Here is a 19,243-nt window from a genome sequence, read left to right on the forward strand (position 1 = left end):
TTCAAAATGCCGGGAGAACACAGTACACTCCCTGTGGTGTTTGCGTTAGTTAACTCCCTGTGGTGTTTGCGTTAGTTATATTTTACCCTTGTTAATCTATTTACCTTTTCTTCTACCTGTACGTCCTCAAGCCATGGTCTCGAGGTTGATCTGTCGGCCTCACCCTCAGCCCTTCACCCCGCTCTCTCCCTCTCACCCTGGGTTCACTGATGGGTTTCACTGATGCCCGATCAGCTCTGAAATGAGGCTGCAGGACTCAAGCCAACACCGCAGCTCTTCCAACTGCCTCGCATGTCTACCGTCTGAAGTGTCCCTTCAGTGGGGCAGCCTCCAGTATCTGATCTCTAACCCCTATGTCTGCTTGGCATCCCAATGCAGGCCCCTGAATCCTCAACGTGGTTTCAACTAAGAAACCGTAGTTGTGACAAAGCCGGGTGTGGTGGCGCACGCCTTTAATCCCAGCACTTGGGAGGCAGAGGCAGGCGGATTTCTGAGTTCGAGGCTAGCCTGGTCTACAAAGTGAGTTCCAGGACAGCCAGGACTATACAGAGAGACCCTGTCTTGAAAAACCAAAAAAAAAAAAAAAAAAAGACACAGCTTTTCTGTGTGGTAGGTACAGATTAGATGGGGCCAGTTCATCTGGAGCCTTTCCTCAGTCCCCGCTGGCCCTCTTTGCTTGAAAGCTTCCTCTTTATTGTCCCAAAGTGGAACCTGGCTGGAAGCCTGCACTTCCCCTCTGGCACCACCCAGGAACTCTGACAAGGGCTACCTTGCTATTTTGTTTGTGTTGCCACCCTTGTGTCACCTCTTTGTCCCACCCTTGTGTCACCTCTTTGTCCCATCACAAGGTAGGATGGCTTCACCCTCAGAGTGCGCTGTGTGAAATCAGCCCTCTGTGGGTCACCAGTTTCTAGTGAGACTTTTGTGGCTTCTGCCTGTAGGCTAGCTGCCACGTCAGAAGCCGGGGACGTGCCATGGAAATTCTACTTCAAACTTTATTGCTTCCTGGACACCGACAGCATGCCAAAAGACAGCGTGGAGTTTGCATTTATGTTTGAACAGGTAAAAGGGGCTTTGAGAGATGGATTCTTTTCCTTTGTCGGAGGCAAGGGAGAAGCCCATTACTGCAGCAAATACATAAACTGCTAAAGTCTGTAGGATTAGGCGCGTAGCAGATTTACCAGCAAGGAAAAGCTAGCCGCTCACTGTGGAATGAGCACTCGGTTTAAACACAGCTGCCAAGAGATTTGACGTGCCAGAGTCTGGATACTCAGGCAGGTAACCTCCACTCTCAGAGGAGAGGGGGAGGGGGAGTGAAGGGGGAACAGGGAGGGGGACAGCAATCAGGATGTAAAGTGAATTAAAAAAAAAGAAAGAAAGAAGAAAAAAAGTATCGCTGCCAGAGACCATAGGAGTAAAAGACACTCCAGGGTTGGAGGGCACCCATGAAGGGGGGGTAGTTTGCCCTTGAAGCAGCAGGCCGTGCTTTGCTAGGAGAAATCCAAGTGGAAACGTGGGGGTGGGGGAGGAATTTAAGCTTAAAGGGAGGCTGGGACACAGTCTGCATGGCATGAGTAGAGGTTTCCTGACCCCTTTGCCGTCTGTCACCTCCTTTAGGCCCATGAAGCCGTCATCCATGGCCACCACCCAGCCCCCGAGGAAAGCCTCCAAGTGCTGGCCGCCCTGAGACTGCAGTACCTGCAGGGTGATTACACCCCGCACACCCCGGTCCCACCCCTCGAGGAGGTTTACTGTCTGCAGAGACTCAGAGCTCGCATCAGTCAGTCGACCAAAACCTTCACCCCTTACGAGCGCCTCGAGAAGAGACGGACCAGCTTCCTGGAGGGGACGCTGCGGCGGAGCTTCCGGACAGGGTCGGTGGTTCGGCAGAAGGTGGAGGAGGAGCAGATGCTGGACATGTGGATCAAGGAGGAAGTCTGCTCGGCTCGCGCCAGCATCATTGACAAGTGGAAGAAACTGCAGGGAATGAACCAGGAACAAGCCATGGCCAGGTATATGGCCCTGATCAAGGAGTGGCCTGGTTATGGATCAACACTCTTTGATGTGGAGGTGAGAACTGGCTGAACAGGCAGGTGCTGTGTCTGGACCAAACTGTGTCAGAACCTGAACCTTCCTGGGGTCATACAGAGGGACACGAGGGACCACTTGGCTCTGCACCTCTGAGTCTCTCCGCTAGCATCCTCACGTCCCACAGGGGTTTTGTTTTGATTTTTTTGTTGTTGTTGTGTTTCCTTCAGTAGAGTGTGTGTGTGTGTGTGTGTGTGTGTGTGTGTGTGACATCTGGAAGAGGGCAAAGGTCATTGAACTGAAGTGGTCAGGTTTGGAGACAAGCGCCTTACCCCCTGAACCATATGGCGGCCCTCCTCAAAGGCTTATTTTCTGTTCCTTTGTAGCAAATATTTCTGTAATGGAGTCACCAGTAGGATGACCTCCGTGTGTGTGGCTGGTTGGCTGGTTGGCTTGATTTCTGTTGCTGTTGAGCTAGATTAACATCTGGGTCAGCTGGCTTCAGATCTGCTCTGTATTTGAAGGTGGTCTTAACCCCTTTCGTCCACCTCCCAAATGCTGTCCTGGAACTCAGAGTCACCTGCCCCTGCAGGGATTAGAGGTGTGTGCCAACACTGCCAGGCAGTGCAATGCAGCTCTTTAGTATTAACTTTCCTTATGCGCATTCTGAGTATTAAACCCAGGCTCTGGTGCAAAGGGGCAAGAACTTTACCCCTGAGCTATGTTCCCCATCTCCATCTAAATATTTTCTTCCTTGAGTCAGGACTTAGAATGTTTCAGACTTCAGAACATTCTGGATTGTAGACAGTAGCACAGAAGTGCTGAGCTAGCATGTCCCTTCTCCATTCCTCGTGATGACCTACTATGAAGGAACGGCACCTTGTAGAGCGGAATCCTGGTTTCATTGCTGCAGTTTAGCCACTGCCCCAGGCCAGCGTGAACGTCCTTATATCTTTATTTAAGACCGCTGACTGGAAGGAAGTTTTCCCAGTGGTGTAGCACAGAGCGATACTTGTCAGACAGGCCTGCGTGTCAAATCAGGCCATCTCCCTTGTGTGTTTTCTTTGCAGATGTGGAGGGTTTAGTCAGTGCCAGAGACCACAAGGCCTCAGCCAGCCACACTGCGTAAGCCAGTGAGATGTTCCCTCCTGTTCTAAAACAGACAAGTTTCCCAACACCTTCACCGATGAGCTTCTAGATTCCTTACAGATGCAGCCATTTAACACGATCTTTGATGACTTTACACCGAAGCTTTATAAAACTCTAAAGATCTTATTCCGAGATACTTTAATTGCTTCTGGGAGGTTGCTGGGCTGGGTGTGGTACGGGGTTGGTATGGTTATGTTTGTTCTGAGGCAGCGGTTCTCAGCCTGTGGGGTCAAGACCCCTCAGTTACATTACAATTCATAGCTGTTACTACAGTTATAAAACAGCAACAAAAATAATTGTATGGTCGAGGGTCACCTGAACACTAAGTGTATTAAAGGGTCGCAGCTTTAGGAAGGTTGAGAGCCACTGCTCTGAGGTATAAATATAAATGAGGCACTTTGTGCCCTATACATTTGCTGTTCGTGCACCTAATTTACAGCACATGTCTGTGCTCTGGTTCCCAGCATTCCTGGGTTACTCTTCCCTACACAGGCTCTTGGTTTCCTCCCATGGCTCCATACAAGCGAGTCTGCAGTCAGGCCAGAAGTGTGTTTACACTGAACATCTATCAGGTCATTGCCGCCGCCTCTTGTGGAGAGAAGCCAAGATGCAGCGATTGGGAGAATTTACCTCTCTAATCCTAGATAAACCAGCCCAGACAGGATGGGGCCATGCCTAGAAACAGAAAGGAGAGCAGCCCTGGTTTACTCTTTGGCTGGGATGTTGTTAAGTTGCTTGCCCAGCCTGTGTGTTATTTGGTCCATTTGGCTGATGCAGATGACTATAATTGAATAATAGCTAATTCAAGATGGAGATGGGATGTCATGAAAACAGACAAACCAAAGCAAGGCATAAGTCTTTACCCATTTGTTTTCTAAGAAGCCTAAAATTGGCTACCCATTCAGAAGTCAACCAGGATGTGCACTGAGGTACCACTTCTGTTTAGATGCTGGCGTGGTGTCTTCAGTCAGTATAACCTGCCGAGCACTGGCCTTGTGGCTTCCTGGGTGTATGCTGACCGTCCTCATCCAGTGTTTGCTCACACTGACTCTCCTGTCTCTACAGTGCAAAGAAGGCGGCTTCCCCCAGGAGCTCTGGCTGGGCGTCAGCGCAGACGCTGTGTCTGTCTACAAGCGTGGAGAGGGCAAACCGTTAGAAGTCTTCCAGTATGAGCACATCCTCTCTTTCGGGGCGCCGCTGGCCAACACATACAAGATCGTGGTTGATGAGCGGGAGCTGCTCTTTGAGACGAGTGAGGTAAGAGGCAGAGGGGGGAAGACAGGATTCACTCCGTCTCAGGGGAAGAGGAGAGCAGCGCCTCAACCTAGATGCTGGTGACCAAGTCTCTCCATGTGAAGAACTCACTCCAGGTTTCTTGTATGGAGAACAGTATGGTATTCTCCCCCGTCTAAAGCCATACGTCTTTTAAAGGCTCCAGATTTGCCCTGCCCCACCTGTTGAGCACACAGATCCATTTCTTTCACAAGTGGGTCAGGAAAGGAAGAGAAGGAAAGGATGCTGTGAGAAAGAACGTGGTTGGCCATGACACCCTGCAGACAGGAGGTGACCATGGCAAGGAACCGCAGCCGTCAGAACTACTCTGGAGGCTGCAGAGATGGCTCGGCGGTTAAGAGCCGTTGTTGCTTTTGTAACGAACCCTAGTTTAATTCCCAGCACCCACATACGGTTCCCAACCATCTTCTGACCTCTTCAGGCAGCAGTCACACACATGGCGCACAAATACTCATGCAAGTGAAACACTCACACATGGAATGAAATGATTAAAAAAAAAAAAAAAAAAAAAAAACTATTCAGAGGTATCCACGGAGCGGGAGGGAGCTGAGGGGCCCCCAACTGGCCATAGTTGATTCTGGATCACAAAATCATCATTCAGGAAAGTCACTGAATGTATGAGTTAGCAACTCCAAACTACGCAAGCGTAATAATAAAAGAAGGCGATTAAGGCCAGCTCAAGGATTGCTACCAGGAAAGAGTGGTCACGGGGGATGGTAGTGGGCAAGAGGGCATTTGGGGTGTTGGGGGGTAGGCAGGAAGGTGAATGATGGAGTTTAGTGGATTGACAGGGAAAGTATACAGAGAGAAGAAAGGGCTCAAGGCTCCAGACTGGACTGTGACACTTAGTTGAATCCCATGGAAGGTAAGAACCATGGAATCTAGGATAGTGTGAGACATCAGTATGGGCCGGGTGAGATTAGGAAGGCAGAAGAGGAAACAGAAGTCTAGAAGATGCCTTTGTATATAGAAGCCTAGAAGACTGCCTTTGTATAGTCCAGGCTGAGAGCAGTGATACAGGCATCCTTAGAAGATGCCGGTGGACGATCCTCCCCAGCTCAGGAGAGTGGCTGGTTTGCAGTGGGCATCTGGGGGCCCTGCCATGGATCTAACCCCACCCACCAGGCTCCCTGCTGCTTCAGCTGTGTCCAGATGAATGGACCTGGAATTAGCTGCTGTGGCCTATAAAGGCTGCTGTGATCTCCAGATGTCACCACCATTTTAACTGGGGATAGCCATTGGAACCCTAATGGTACCAGCTCTGCTGTGTACTAGTGGCGTACTAGTTTGCCAAGTCAGAAAACACGCATCAAATAAAGTCACTGCTTTCCACGCAAGAGCCACCAGGTGGTGCCTGCTTTATTAAGAAAGGCTCCAGTTCGCTTTCTCCCAAGCTAGGAATGGTCCCTCTCTGCTCAACTCCAGGTTCCTTGTGCGTGTCTGGAACTGGACTTAGCGTAGGAAGCTACCGGCTCATACGTGGAGGGCAGTCCGAGGGTGTCTGCTTAGCTGGGTTCTCAAACCTGGTAGGGACCGGTGACCAGTTCTGCTCTCCCCACAGGTGGTGGACGTGGCCAAGCTCATGAAAGCATATATCAGCATGATTGTGAAGAAGCGCTATAGCACCACTCGCTCCGTGAGCAGCCAGGGCAGCTCCAGGTGAAGATGAGCCAAACCCACGTGTCTTTTCAATCGGAACGTGCCACTCTTTGCCTGGGCCAGCACCGGGTCCCGACCCAGCTTTGGAAACTCGGTTGTCCAGGCTTCTGGTAACCGGTCGTCAGAGGGAGGAGTCCCCGGGGCTCCCTCCAGCCGATCAGCCTCAGTGATCATGTATCAAGCTGTCAACCTTTAACAGTCTGCACAATCTCTTAAGCTTTAGTACTCCTAGATGAAAACTTGCCTTAAAGAAAAAAAGAAAGGGGGAAAAAAACCACGCGGCCACCAAAGCAGCCAGAAGTGCCTTAACCTTGCAGAGTGGACCCGAATCGACCTTAACTGTGTTACTGAGGGGGAGCGATTTCACCCACCTCCTGGTGGAGTTTGCAGTGCTTGGAGGCGGGGGGCATGGATCCACTGATTGTGCACTAACCTCCCCAACCTGATTTCCTGGAAATGAGGGGAGCTGAGGGGGCGGGCAGGGGAAACAGCAGAGAGGGACAGTGTGTCGTTGGAGCGCTGCTGGCAGCCTTCCTTATGAACCTGTATTCACATTTTTTTTGGTTTTGTTTTTTGGTGTTTTTTTTTTTTTTGTTTTTTGTTTTTTGTTTTTTTTGCTTTGTTTCAACTGTCTGTGCTTGCCCGAGCATGTGTGTGTTCACACACTCAACACTTTAATCATTGTCCTGTGAGCATTAAACACAAAGGGAAAGAGGATGTGCAATGTTGTAAACAGTCTGTATATTTTCCTAGTTCAGAGTTCTAGTCTTGAGGTGGCTTTATTAACAGACCCGGATCCTGGACGTTCCTGTCTTTGCTGTATTTTTTGGAAAGAAAAGGTTTTTTTTTTGGACTTGGCTTCATCTTACATGTAGCAAGGCCAGCGACCTGTGACTGCTGTATTACTAACAGGTCTGCAGCCCAGAGAGATAACTGTATTTATAAACCACTCTTAAACTGCTGGCTCCAGTGTTGTTTTTAGAACGATATGAAGTCATTTTGGAGTCTTTTTAATTCTAAAAGTTAAGTTAAAAAATTTTTTTGTTTTGTTTTGGTCTTCTTTGAAGGGTAACTTGTATCATCACTCTGACTAGATGGCAGATATAACCATGTCGAATGTGGGGGGAAGCTGCTGCATTCCCAAACTCTGTACCCCTCAAGCTAACCTCTAAGGGACCCCCAACACAAACGCTGAGGCTTTAATGGAATTCACATGTTGTTTTGTCCCTGGTCCCTAAAGGTAGCCTGAACACAGCACCTGTACATAACAGCGGTTGTAACCAGAAGAAAAAAAGAATCTGAACTTGGACTTTTATTTTTATATGGAAAAAAAAAATCTAAAGGTGGCCAAACGCGTCTGCTCACAAGCAAAGTGACCTTGGCCTTATCCCTTACGGACAGCGACGTGGCGGCAGTGTCTCTTGGCTCACAAAGTGTGACAATAAAAGCTATTAATTAATATGCTGTGTTTGCCTTCCTTGAGTAGTTTTAAAGAATGACATGATGGGTTTAATATTGATGTATTTATTTTTAGATTTTAAAAAATTGTATTGTATTGAGTTAAAAAATGTGCTCTGAGCCCATCTCCTCCCTATTCAGCCACCAGCCCCTTCTTGTTCTCCTGTCTGTCCCCATTAGATAGACTGTCCCCATTGTCTCCTTCAGACAGCCTTTCCTTTCGTGACATGTCATCTGCACATGTAAGATTTCATGAGTCTATGCAAGTAATATTTTTCTGCAGCTGACTTAATTTAATTCACTTTAGATTACCCCCAGTTGCTACTTTCTTTTCAGATACTTTATGGGGTTCTTATACCTCTGCCTCCACCCTAATCCCTTCCAATCCCCCAACACTTGGTAGGCGAGAAAGAAGGTTAGAGAGAAAGGGGGAAATAACCTGTTTAGGCTACTTCCTTCTGATTAAGGACATCGTCAGGTTCCTAGGGGTGAGTGTGATCTTCATTGTCTGAATACCCAGCAACCCACAATCGCGACAGGGAGACAGCACCAGCCATCTTGGAACTCCCCTCCCCCTTTATACCCTCTTTATAATCCCCAGAATTAAATTACCTGCAGCTGGCAAAACCAGACCCCTGCTAGTGCAGGAGGCAAATCATAATCACCTGCTGTGAAGCTGCTTTTTATTCCACACCTGGGATTAAAACAAAAACATAACTTTTTTTTTAAGAAACCCAAATTCTCAACCTATATCAAGTTGTCCATTTTTCCTCAAATGACATAATTTCATTCTTTATGAGTGAAAGACAAAGTCATATTAAAAAACAGAATCATTTCTTTATTCATCCTCTATTGCTGGGTACCTTAATCTGGTAAAGCCTCTAAGGTGGGGGAGATCTTCAGCTGTACAGAGGCTTAATATCTGGGCTATACAAGGAGCCCAGAGAGCTAAGCACACTAAAAGCAAACAACTCAATCAAATGGCTAACAAAAACACCAGATGGTTCTCAAGAAGATACAAGTGGTCCGTAAACATGAGAAGTGCAAATACACTGCTTTTCGATTCCATCTCACCCCAGTCAGAATCACAGCCTCTATGAGAACAAAGGCAGGCAAGTATTCAAAGCAGAACCTGCCAAGGACCAGCCTCATCTTTGAGGTGGGGCTCCTGAGAGAAGCGATTGTCAGTTGAGTGGGACAAACAACTGAAAGTCACATTGTCCAAGCTGGAGGCCTGTGTTCTGCTCAAGGTAGTTTTCCAGACTGTTCACCTCCTTCGAGATAGCTTTCTCTTGCTATTCTAAAAACTCTGGATAGCTCATCTCTTGCAGATCAAAAGTTCAGGTTTTTTTATTTACATATCAATCCAGTCATTACCCCAGGTTCCCTTTTGATTATACCAGTGAATTGGAATCCCAGGAACCCTTGATTCCCTTTTTTTTTTTGGGGGGGGGGTTGTTCAAGACAGGGTTTCTCTGTATAGCCCTGGTGTCCTGAAACTCACTCTGTAGACCAAGCTGGCTTTGAACTCAGAAATCTACCTGCTTCTGCCTCCCAAGTGTAGGGATTAAAAAAGGTGTGCGCCACCACTACTCGGCTGGCCCCTTGATTCTTAGAAATAGCACAGACAAGATATCCCTGAAATTACCATGCCTGGGCCCAAACCTAAACCCGATCTGTTCCCAGGTTGACCTTGAACTCAGGAATCAACCTGCTTTTATAAGCATAAACAAAAAACTTACCTAGTTAGGATGTTGCCCTTCGATTACCACTCGATAGATCTCTATGCCCTTCCTTAGTATCTTCCTGACAAGCTGGTTCATAGTGCAGCTGCCTCTGTTCCTTTACATCTGTGAGGCCCCTTATACAATTCATATTGCATCCTTATATTTAGCATAGTTGAGAAATTAGATATATTCTTGAACTCACGTTTTCAGAGTCCTTTCCCACAGCCTTAAGAGCTTTCTGAAAGATCACATCTTTCTAGCATTTTGCTGAGACATTACCCACACTCTCACCTCCTGCACTCATGCTGTCTCTGATTGTCATGGAGTCATTAACTTTGACAGGACATTCCTCCAAAGAAGGAACATAAAGCACACACACACACACACACAATACATACCACATATATACATACAAGCAAGCCTTAGCACCCATAGCAACAATCAACACTGGTGGAGGCCTATGCCTGGCTTTGTCCCAGTGGCAGGAATCGTGTCACACCTTCCATGCCGTGGCCCAGCATGACTCTGCAGGAACCTTTGTACACTGCTGGTGGGATGTAAACCAATATGGAAGTCAGTATGGAAATCACTCATTCTTCAAAACACTGGAAGTAGGCCCATCACATAAGCCAGCTACACTACTGGAGGGTATTTACCTAAGTGACAGTCACCGAGTCAGTCACAGAGCACTGCTTTCCTTGTGTTTGGGTGTCACTACCTTGGATGGCGTGGTACCCAGGCATTATTTTTTCTACAGCTGCCCCTCAGAATCCTCAAAGATTGGTTCCAGGGACTATAGACTAGACAGGCAAGTGAAGAAGCTCCAGTCTCTTGTAGGAAATGGAGTTGTGTCTGCATATCTCCTATACACTGCATCCTGGATGTGACTATCATACCTTAGCTACTTATCCTGATACAATGCAAATGCTAACTAAGTACATTATTCAAAAAGTAGCATATTCTGACTTTTTTTTTATTTCTTAGCTTGAGGTTGTTTGAATTCATGGGTATTGAACTCTTGGATGCAGAGGCCATCTGTGTTTGTTCTCTAAGTCTGAAAGCAGAGCCCTGGCCATCTGACTGCACAGCCATGTCAGCTTTTATTGACACCATATGTTGTTTCGAGGAAGCAGATAAGGGTAAAGTAAGAGGACTTGTAAATGAAGGCACACAAATATGAGGACCTAAAATGTCCTCACGGGGAACAGTGACCTTTGCCTGTCTACAAAGTCTGCCTGACCTCGAAACCTTTAGCCCATCTGTATAACACAGAGTATGCTGGTGAGCAAGCTGACTCTGGGCCCCAAGCTTCTTGATTTGCTTTAGAACAACAACCTCAAGGGGGGGGGGTAGCTGGGAGGAACCTGTGATCTTGGGGGACAGAAGGAAAGCAAGCAGGAAGGACCACTGCCCTCGTTTTTCATTTTTATGGAGAAGTATTTTGGCAGAAATTCCTTCCGACTGGTCAGCACTGAGGGTCCGCTCTGTAGACTTGTCCCCAAAGGAAACCCCACCCCATTTATAATGAGGAAACGGCTAGGAAAGGCACCCCAGGACCTAGCAGTACCACTGCCAGGAAGTGTGCTTACACAGGTGCCATGGCACGTGAGCTTTACTGGGTTTGGTGTCTGACCGAGAAGTGACTAGATTTAGAAGGTGTCTCTCCTCCAGTGCCACCTCCTTCAGGAACACAGAACAGCCCTACCTGGTCAGGGACTCTGCACTTCCTCACCCACAATCCATTCCAACTTTGGGGAAAGAGGAGGGTTTGCAACTCTGTCTCCTCTCTCTCTCTCTCTCTCTCTCTCTCTCTCTCTCTCTCTCTCTCTCTCTCTCATAGTTTTGAAAATGACAGTGGAACAATCAGGTATCTGATTACTGAGGAGGGCGTATCTCTGCTAACATCTTGTTCTATTTTTATCTGCTGCGTTTCCTTTTTTTTTTTTTTTAGAGGCGTATGGGTAATTTGTCTTTTGAAATGCAAACATTTAAAGGTACAAGCAATGTTCAGTCATGGCCTGCACGTGTGTGCATGCCACATATCACACACGTGTCAGGGCAACTTGGTAAAGTCAGTTCTCTCCCTACCTCTGTGTGTGTTCCAGGGACTGGATTCAGGTCAGCTGGTTGGCAAGTCTTTATCAACTGAGCCATCACCTTGGGCCTCCCTTTTCCTTTTAAAGCATAAATTGTTAATATACTTAAATTTTTCATTGCTCCAATAAAGGAAAGACAAACACTAATCAATTAGAATGGTTGTCATGTCAACAAATAGTATTATGGATGTAAGGAAAGGGGGGACTTAAGAGGTATAAACTAGTATAGTCACTTAAATTAAAAATAGAACTACCGCAGGTCCCAGCTGAGTTACTCACGGGCTCGTACACAAAGAACACTTGTGTTTATATCACTCTGGTCACAATAATAAGGAAATAGAATTGGCCTACATGTCCAACAGATGAGTGGATAGCAAAACTGAAGAAGCTATACAGTAAGGGATCTTTTTTCAGCCACGAAGATAAATAAAATTTGTAGAAAAATGGGTAGAACACAGGCTCAAAGAAATAAGCACAATGTTCTCTGCCATGCACATCCTAGCTTCTCAAGTTTTATATATGTGTATTTAATAGGTGTGAGTGGAGGAAAAGAAAAAAAACGGAAAACCTCCCCACAAGGGGAAATGGGGGAGGAGGATTTAGGAGGGATCAGAACGAGCAATAAGAATACCGTAATGTAAGTTTATAAGGTAGTGCAAATGGTAGTGGGTGTCATGGAGAAGGGAGAGAAGTGTGTATGGGAAGTCAACTAAATTAGCATGAGAGAATGAAAGCTAGTTTTAAGGTGTAGAATCTGTTACTAGATCAAAGAGAAGTGGGGGGCACAACTGTGGCGATCAGAGGACAACCTGTGGGAATTGGCTCTCTCCTTTCACAGGTGGGTCATAGGGATTAATTCTGATAATCAGTTCTGGATGCTAACGCCTGTACCTGGTGAGCTACCTCATCAGCCCTGTTCTTAGCTTTAATTTTCCTAGGGCACAGCTCATTCCTTTGAGTGGGAAGAGCGCCCACTAGAGTTGATGAACAGTCAGTAAGCAGGGTCTACTAATGGCAAAGTGCTTGGGTATTTACTTAGTGGGTGCCTGTTGTTAAATTATTCTTTTCTTTCCCTCTTGGAATAAAAGGTAACTAAAAATAAAAAGGTAAATTAAAACATAATGAAGTTAATAATCCCTAAAAGTGTGATCTCTTGCAGATTCATAGCATGGTTTAGCATTGAAGAAATTTGGACAACTTTTTCTAACAAGGTTAGAAAATGAAAAATCTCAGAGTTCAACACTAACCATAAAAAATTAATGAATCCAAATTTATTATGTACTGTTCGGTTATTGTTTGGCTTTAAAAGGCAAAACACCAACACTACCTCAGTGGAATTTGTAAAGCAAAGAGAATTATGTGAAGCTACTTGGGGCATGGCTGCAAATACAATATGCAAAGTAAGAAAGAGCAAGACAATTGTCAGGCTTAGTGCCAAACACATCACCATCGTCATCTGTTTGTCATTGTTATCCCGGTAGCCACCATGCACATTCTACTTTAAAGTGAGAACACTGAGGTTTAGAATAGGAGCTATGTCACTTCTGTCACAGTTAGCTTTGCTGTGTAACAAATCATCTCCAGCATCCGTTCCTATAGGAATGGCTCTTCTGGGTGTTGTGACAAAAACTTCTGACCAAAAAAAAAAAAAAAAAAGGTTTATTTGAGTTCACAGTTTGAAGGTATTATCTACCACGACGGGGAGGACATGGTGCTGGAACATGAAGCTGGTCAATGTCATCAACTCAGGAAGGAGAAAGAGAAATGTAGCTCCACTAGTTACTCCACGTCAAGAAGTGCTATGCACACATAGTATTGGTCTTCCCATCTCAATTAACCTAATCAAGAAAGTCAGTCACCAGGGGCTGTCAAATTGACAATATGAGCTGTCACACTGGCTAAAGTGAATAGTTGATTTAGTTGGTTACTCTGCAGTGCTTCTCAGCCTTCCTAGTGCTGTGACCCTTTGATGTGTGGCTCCTCGTGTTGTGGTGACCAACAGCCATAACAGTATTTTCATTGCTACTTCCTAACTGTAATTTTGTTACTGTTATGAGTCATAATGTGAATGTCTATGTTTTCTGATGGTCTTAAGCGACCCCCCCTGAAAGGGTTGTTTGATCCTTAAAGCGGTTGTGATCCCCAGGTTGAGAACCTCTGCTCTAGAGGTTGTTAATGTGAGCTGGGCCACCTGGGCAATCTTAATGTTCACCCTTCATGCCTCTTCAGCAAGCTCCCAGGTCACTTTGGTGGGTCTTTTCTCAGTTTTTCTCATGGTTAGATCCTCTCAAGAGATGGCTGAGCTTGCTTCTACCTAGTGCTCCCTCCATTTCACACAGTATTTGGCCAGGTCTTGAGAAACCCAACCGAACAGGCAAGGCCTTTGGAGACCTAGACTCAGCCTTTGCAGATCGCTGCTTCCTCTACGTTCTTTCACTCAAACAAAAGTGATACCCTGAGGTAATCAAAAGGTGGGGAGTTATAAGCTACATCTTACCGGAAGTTAGAGTCTGTATCTTAGAGGAAGTTGCTTCAGAGTCACTTAGCAAGATGATGAGGAGCTGTGGCCAGTTTTATCATTCTCTATACATACTTCAAATCACAGAATCTTGGCAGACAGATTGCAGATCCAGGGTCTCTTGTTCTTCCTCACAGATTACACTAATTGGAAACATGTTCTCCATTCTCCCTTTCTGTAAAAGTAACTTTTATTTGCCCAAAGTAATTGCTGTCTCAGAGGTTTACTGCTGAATAAGTTCACCCTTTCTAGCTCTTCCTTAACTCTGGCTAGTTGGTTCAACTCAGCTGTTCTGGCTCAAACTCCACTCCTAGCTGACTAATTAAAACTATCTTCTCTCAGCTTCCCACTGAATTGCTCTGCTTGGCTTCAAACTAACTTTGGCAATTTGTTCTAATCTTCTGGCTCCTTACTCTCTGGCTTCAACTGCCTCTGCTAACCTGCACTGAAGTGCATGAGCTCATGAATGAACTCAACTCCACTGCACTGTGCTCACTCCCAAACTCAGCTCCACTCAACTGAACTGAGTGACTCTCCCTGCTCATTCTTTGTTTTTGTCTTTTGTTTGTTTGTTGTTGTTGTTGTTTTTTTGAGACAGGGTTTCTCTGTGTAGCCCTGACTGTCCTGGAACTCACTTTGTAGACCAGGCTGGCCTCAAACTCAGAAATCTGCCTNTCTAAAGCTGCTTTATACCCCATCTTCAACCATAAGAGCCCTCCTTCACTTTATTTTCATCCATTCCACCTCCTGCTGTAGTAAACCTGCCCTGCCCTGCCCTGCCCTGCCCTGCCCTGCCCTGCCCTGCCCTGCCCTGCCCTGCCCTGCTAGGATCTGTCCAAATTGCAGTTTCATGAGCAAAGTCAATAACAGTTAAGTTTGGGATGGTTGGTTAAACAACATTGGATAGCCAGGACCTGTTCCAGTGCTAGGCATTGGGTGCTGCCAAAACAGCTTGCCTGTGATCTTTGGACTAAGTGGGAAAGGAGCTGACCTCAGGAGCCATCCCAGAGGGAGCTGAGAGAATTACTGGAGGCCTGGTGGCCCTCTGGATGGGCCTGATGCAAGTTAAAGTGTTGCTGGAAGGTGGGAGAAAGGACACCTTTGCAATTTGGTAGAAAGTCTATCAACACACTGACTGTTCACGCTCCAGAGAAGGCGTGGAAGATGCACTTGACTTCTTTCTGCTGCTTATAGGAAAGAGACAGGAATAAGCTGGAGAAGATACTGTTGAATAGAAGGGAACCAGAGTGTGACGCACCTACTCACCCAGCTGGTCGTCATGGATGCTTCTATTGGCCTTTGAAGGAAGAAAGAAAACTAGATTAAAAGGTTAATAATATATGCCAGGAGTGGTGGCTCATGCCTTTAATCCCAGCACTTGGAAGGCAAGAGGCAGGTGGATCTCTGTGATTTTGAGGCCAGCCTGGTCTACACAGCAAGGTCCAGTTTTGTAGGAGGATTCCAGGTAGTTTTTATGCTATAAGAACATTTAATATTGGAAAGGAAGTATAGGAGGATAACATTGCATCCTCTGATGGGAAAATCCCTACTTGCGTTGTGCTCAGGCTGAGCTGAGCTCTAATCTGATTCACAGGAGCATATTCAGTGAGAAGAGGCACTATGCAATGACATCATCACTGCAAGATAGAGGTGACAGATAGAACCCAACTGGTATTAATGCAGACAGGAAGCCAAAGCGTTGTAACTATGAGATATTCAAGGCTGGATATAAGACATAATGAGAAATCAATGTGACTTCTTCAATCAACAGACTTGGTCTTTCATGACCAGAACAAGGTCCCATTCCCTGGTGATTGGAGAGTTCCTGCTTAACACATTCATTTTACACTTTAAGCCATCAGCCTCCTGCTGCTCCTCAATGTGGATGTGCAGATCCCTGGAACTTGTTCTGTAGATCAGACTGGCCTTGAACTCACAGAGATCCACCTGCCTCTGTCTCCTGAGTCTTGGGAATCTGGTCAGTTTCTTCTTAATAAAAGAAGGAATCTACTGTGCTTCAGTTGGGGGGCCCCTTCTGATTGGAGCATGGGGTGGAGAGCAAAGCAACTGTTGATGTTCTGAGATGCATGATTGCAGAGGCAAGAAGGATAAAGGATGGAGAAAGCAAGGTGTGAGAGGCCTTGAATAAGACATTGTGCTGCTCCAGGTTTCTTCGCCTCAGGTCAGGAGGACCCATCCCAGCTGGGGGTTAGCAGGAGCATTTATGCGAGGTTTACATAGGAATCAAGGATGAAGGACCATCCACCCACAAACTATCAACCCTTTGTCCAGTTTCTAGGCTTGAGCTACTGCTGAGACTGAAGAAAGAGTGTGCTCTCAGAAGGCAGAGCCTTGCAGTACCAAGGCATGCGTGAGGCCCCAACTCCTCTTCTCTTCCCGCCCCAAAGAGGTCTTCTTGAATCTCTGACTCTCCAAGGCTGGGTTTAAAAGCCTGTGCCCCCACACCCAGCTCGCCTTAGTTCTCGTCTTCTTGAGGTAAAGACTTCTGTTGAGAGACACAGGCTGTTTGAGCAGTTGATTTAGAAAAGTGAAGCATGCACTGCAGACGGATTTGAGTGGGCTGTCCCGAAAAGGTGTAGCAACACAATGGATTCTACAATGCATTCTGCATGGAGGATACTTTTTACGAATATTTATGAGATGCGTGGAGACACTTTCTCTCCTCCTTTTAGGGTTAACTCTTCCGATTTGTGAGATGACCAGTTCTCTCACCGTGAGCTTTTCCCAGTTGACTGTAGTTCTTTGTCTAGGGTTGAGACCCCTTTAGCTTTCCCACGTCCCTGTTAGCATGTCCCTAGGTGTTTTTGTTTCTGCAGCCATGCTGATGAGACCTCATGGGTGTAGGCTCTCCGATGTTTCTAGGAGAGTGACCTAATTTTAAATGGGTTTAAATCGAAATGAAAACTAACACCCAATGATAAGTGAGCTACGTGGGATTATTTCTTGCAGTGATTCTATAATTAAAGCTTAATGAAATGTCACATATAATAAAGTATGCATGTGGTTCTTATTTATCAAACTTAATAATGCTGAACATGGACAAGAATCTGTGAGGAAGCAAAATATGGCTATAGATGTAAATAGTAATCAGCCATGTGAGCTTTGCAAACATGGCGATAATAGCTGTCTGCGTAAACGTTGCTAGTTCTCCTTTCAAAAAGTCAAAAAAAAAAGTCTTATCTTTCATCTCACTCATCAAGGCAGTCCTCTCTACCTGCTGCCCTGAGGTTCCTGTGGTGCTTGATCTGTCATTGTGCACGCGTGCACACACATCCAGACACACATACAAATGTACACACATACCCATTCTCTCTCTCTCTCTCTCTCTCTCTCACACACACACACACACACACACTCACATGCAGACACACATACAAACATACACACATATCCATTCTCTCTCTCTCTCTCTCTCTCTCTCTCTCTCTCTCTCACACACACACACACACACACACTCACACACACACACAGACACCTAGGATCACCTGAAAAAGAATTGCAATTGAGTCATTGTTTTTATCAGGTTGGTCTGTGGACCTGTCTTTGAGGGATTGTCTTGATTCTCTGTAATTGATGTAAGAGGGCTCAGCCCACCACCGGTAGTGCCATTCCCTGTGCAGGTGGTCCTGGCTATATTAGTTAAGCATGAACCAGCAAACTAATCAGCAAATAGTGTTTCTCCATAGTTTCTGCTTCAGTCTCCTTTCAATGATGCACTGTAACCTGGAAGTATAAGCCAAATAAATTCTTTCTTCCCTGTATTAGTTATTTTTTTTCTGTTGCTTTCATAAAATGCTATTACCATCTAAGGGTCTTGATTAAAAGACTCGAAAAATCTTAGACACAGTCAGAAGAAACAGGTAATAAACTTGTTATTAAAAGATGCACGCACACACACCCCACATGCACCTGTGCAGGGGGAGGGGGAAAGAGAGAGAGAGAGAGAGAGAGACCGACCAAGTGAGCATAAAGCACACAGAGAAGACTCCTCAAAGAGCTGAGATGGTACTAAGAAATTAAAATCCAATTTCTCCTGGGGGAGTTGGGGGGAGAGGGTTAAGTGGTTGGAGTCCAGAGATGGGTCTCCTTCCCCTTATTTGGGGTAGGCCAGCTCTGGAGGATGAAAGAGGTCATGGAACCAAGAAGCTAGGCGACTGGATTATTCATGAGAGGAAACACTCTATGGCAGCTGCAGATAAAGGCAGTACCCGGGCCTCCATTCTGTCGCTGGGAGAGAAACACTGATTGACAGAAACCAAAGCAAAAGAAACAGACACGGCCACAACTTCAGGTCAGCATCTGTTTGTGGTGGCATAAAACGCTTCCCTAGTGGCCCTGCTGGCGAGAGAAACTGGCCACCACTCAGGTCAACAAGGTAAGGAAGAAGTCTTAAGTTCTTTGAGTGTTCCTGCCCGCAGCAACACTCTGAACCGGGTCCGTCCTGGAAGGCAAGCTGGGGCTGGAAGGGATAAGACAGCGAGAAGGAACGGGGCTAGGACAAAAGATTCTGATCAAAGCCCAATGTTTAATGAATTACTCAGTTTATATAGCGTGGGGGGAAAAAACCCTTCCCCCCAGCCCCAGTCTTGGGGCCCAGTTCAGGTGCGAGCAGGTAGGCGGATCTTCAGGAAGGTGACTCTGGAGAATCTCGGAGCTTAGCAGCAGGGAGCGGCGTCTGCCCTGAAAGGCGGTTGTTTTGAAGAGCACCGGCAGGTGGAAACAGTAGAGCCGGCTTGGCAGACCCAGGAGATACCACCGCAGCTGGCCCAGTGCTAGTGACTGCAGAGGTCTGGACCATGCTGCTCCGAGGACGGAAGGAGGCTACAGTTCTTATCTACCCGTGGAACCTTTCCCTAACTGTCTACCTGTCTAGCATGTGTCTAGCTCTTAGTCCCCTCAACACCATGAGAGAAAGCAACAAGAGTTCACATGAGCTTCTGGGTCCAAGGGAGGATCCTAGTGGCTGGGGAGACGTGGTGACAGGCAGCTGCAGAAGGAAGCCGAGAGCTACATCTTCAAACAAACATAAAGCAGAGAAAGTGAAGTGGAAGTGGAGCAACACCATGAACTCTCAAAGCCTGCCCCCTAATGACGTACTTCCTTTAGCATGGCCGCCACTCCTAAAGGTTTGATAGCATCCTCCAGAAGGCACTACCAGCTGAGGACCAAGAGTTCATTACGAGAACCTATTGGAGATACTTCTCATTTAAACCGCTGTTCATCAGTGCTTCCATTCCAGAGACAGAACGGAAGCTTGGGCAATTTATCTGCCTTTATCTGTAGCTCTGCCATAG

At 46.4% G+C, this 19,243-nt stretch overlaps 1 protein-coding gene across 4 annotated transcripts in view; it reads left to right on the forward strand.

The window, feature by feature from the left end:
- Myo10 (myosin X) overlaps positions 1-7,593 on the forward strand; it is a 193,209-nt gene extending 185,616 nt beyond the window's left edge. For all 4 annotated transcript variants that reach the window (XM_021208651.2, XM_029544108.1, XM_029544109.1 and 1 more), the window contains 4 exons: positions 942-1,062; positions 1,618-2,070; positions 4,243-4,434; positions 6,032-7,593. In XM_021208651.2, coding sequence (XP_021064310.1) covers positions 942-1,062; positions 1,618-2,070; positions 4,243-4,434; positions 6,032-6,133 — 868 coding nt within the window. In that variant the 3' untranslated portion in view covers positions 6,134-7,593. The remainder of the gene's footprint in view (positions 1-941; positions 1,063-1,617; positions 2,071-4,242; positions 4,435-6,031) is intronic.
- The last annotated feature ends 11,650 nt before the right edge of the window (positions 7,594-19,243 follow it).

Source organism: Mus pahari, chromosome 11 (assembly GCF_900095145.1).
Source record: "Mus pahari chromosome 11, PAHARI_EIJ_v1.1, whole genome shotgun sequence".
In the NCBI taxonomy this organism is placed as follows: domain Eukaryota; kingdom Metazoa; phylum Chordata; class Mammalia; order Rodentia; family Muridae; genus Mus; species Mus pahari.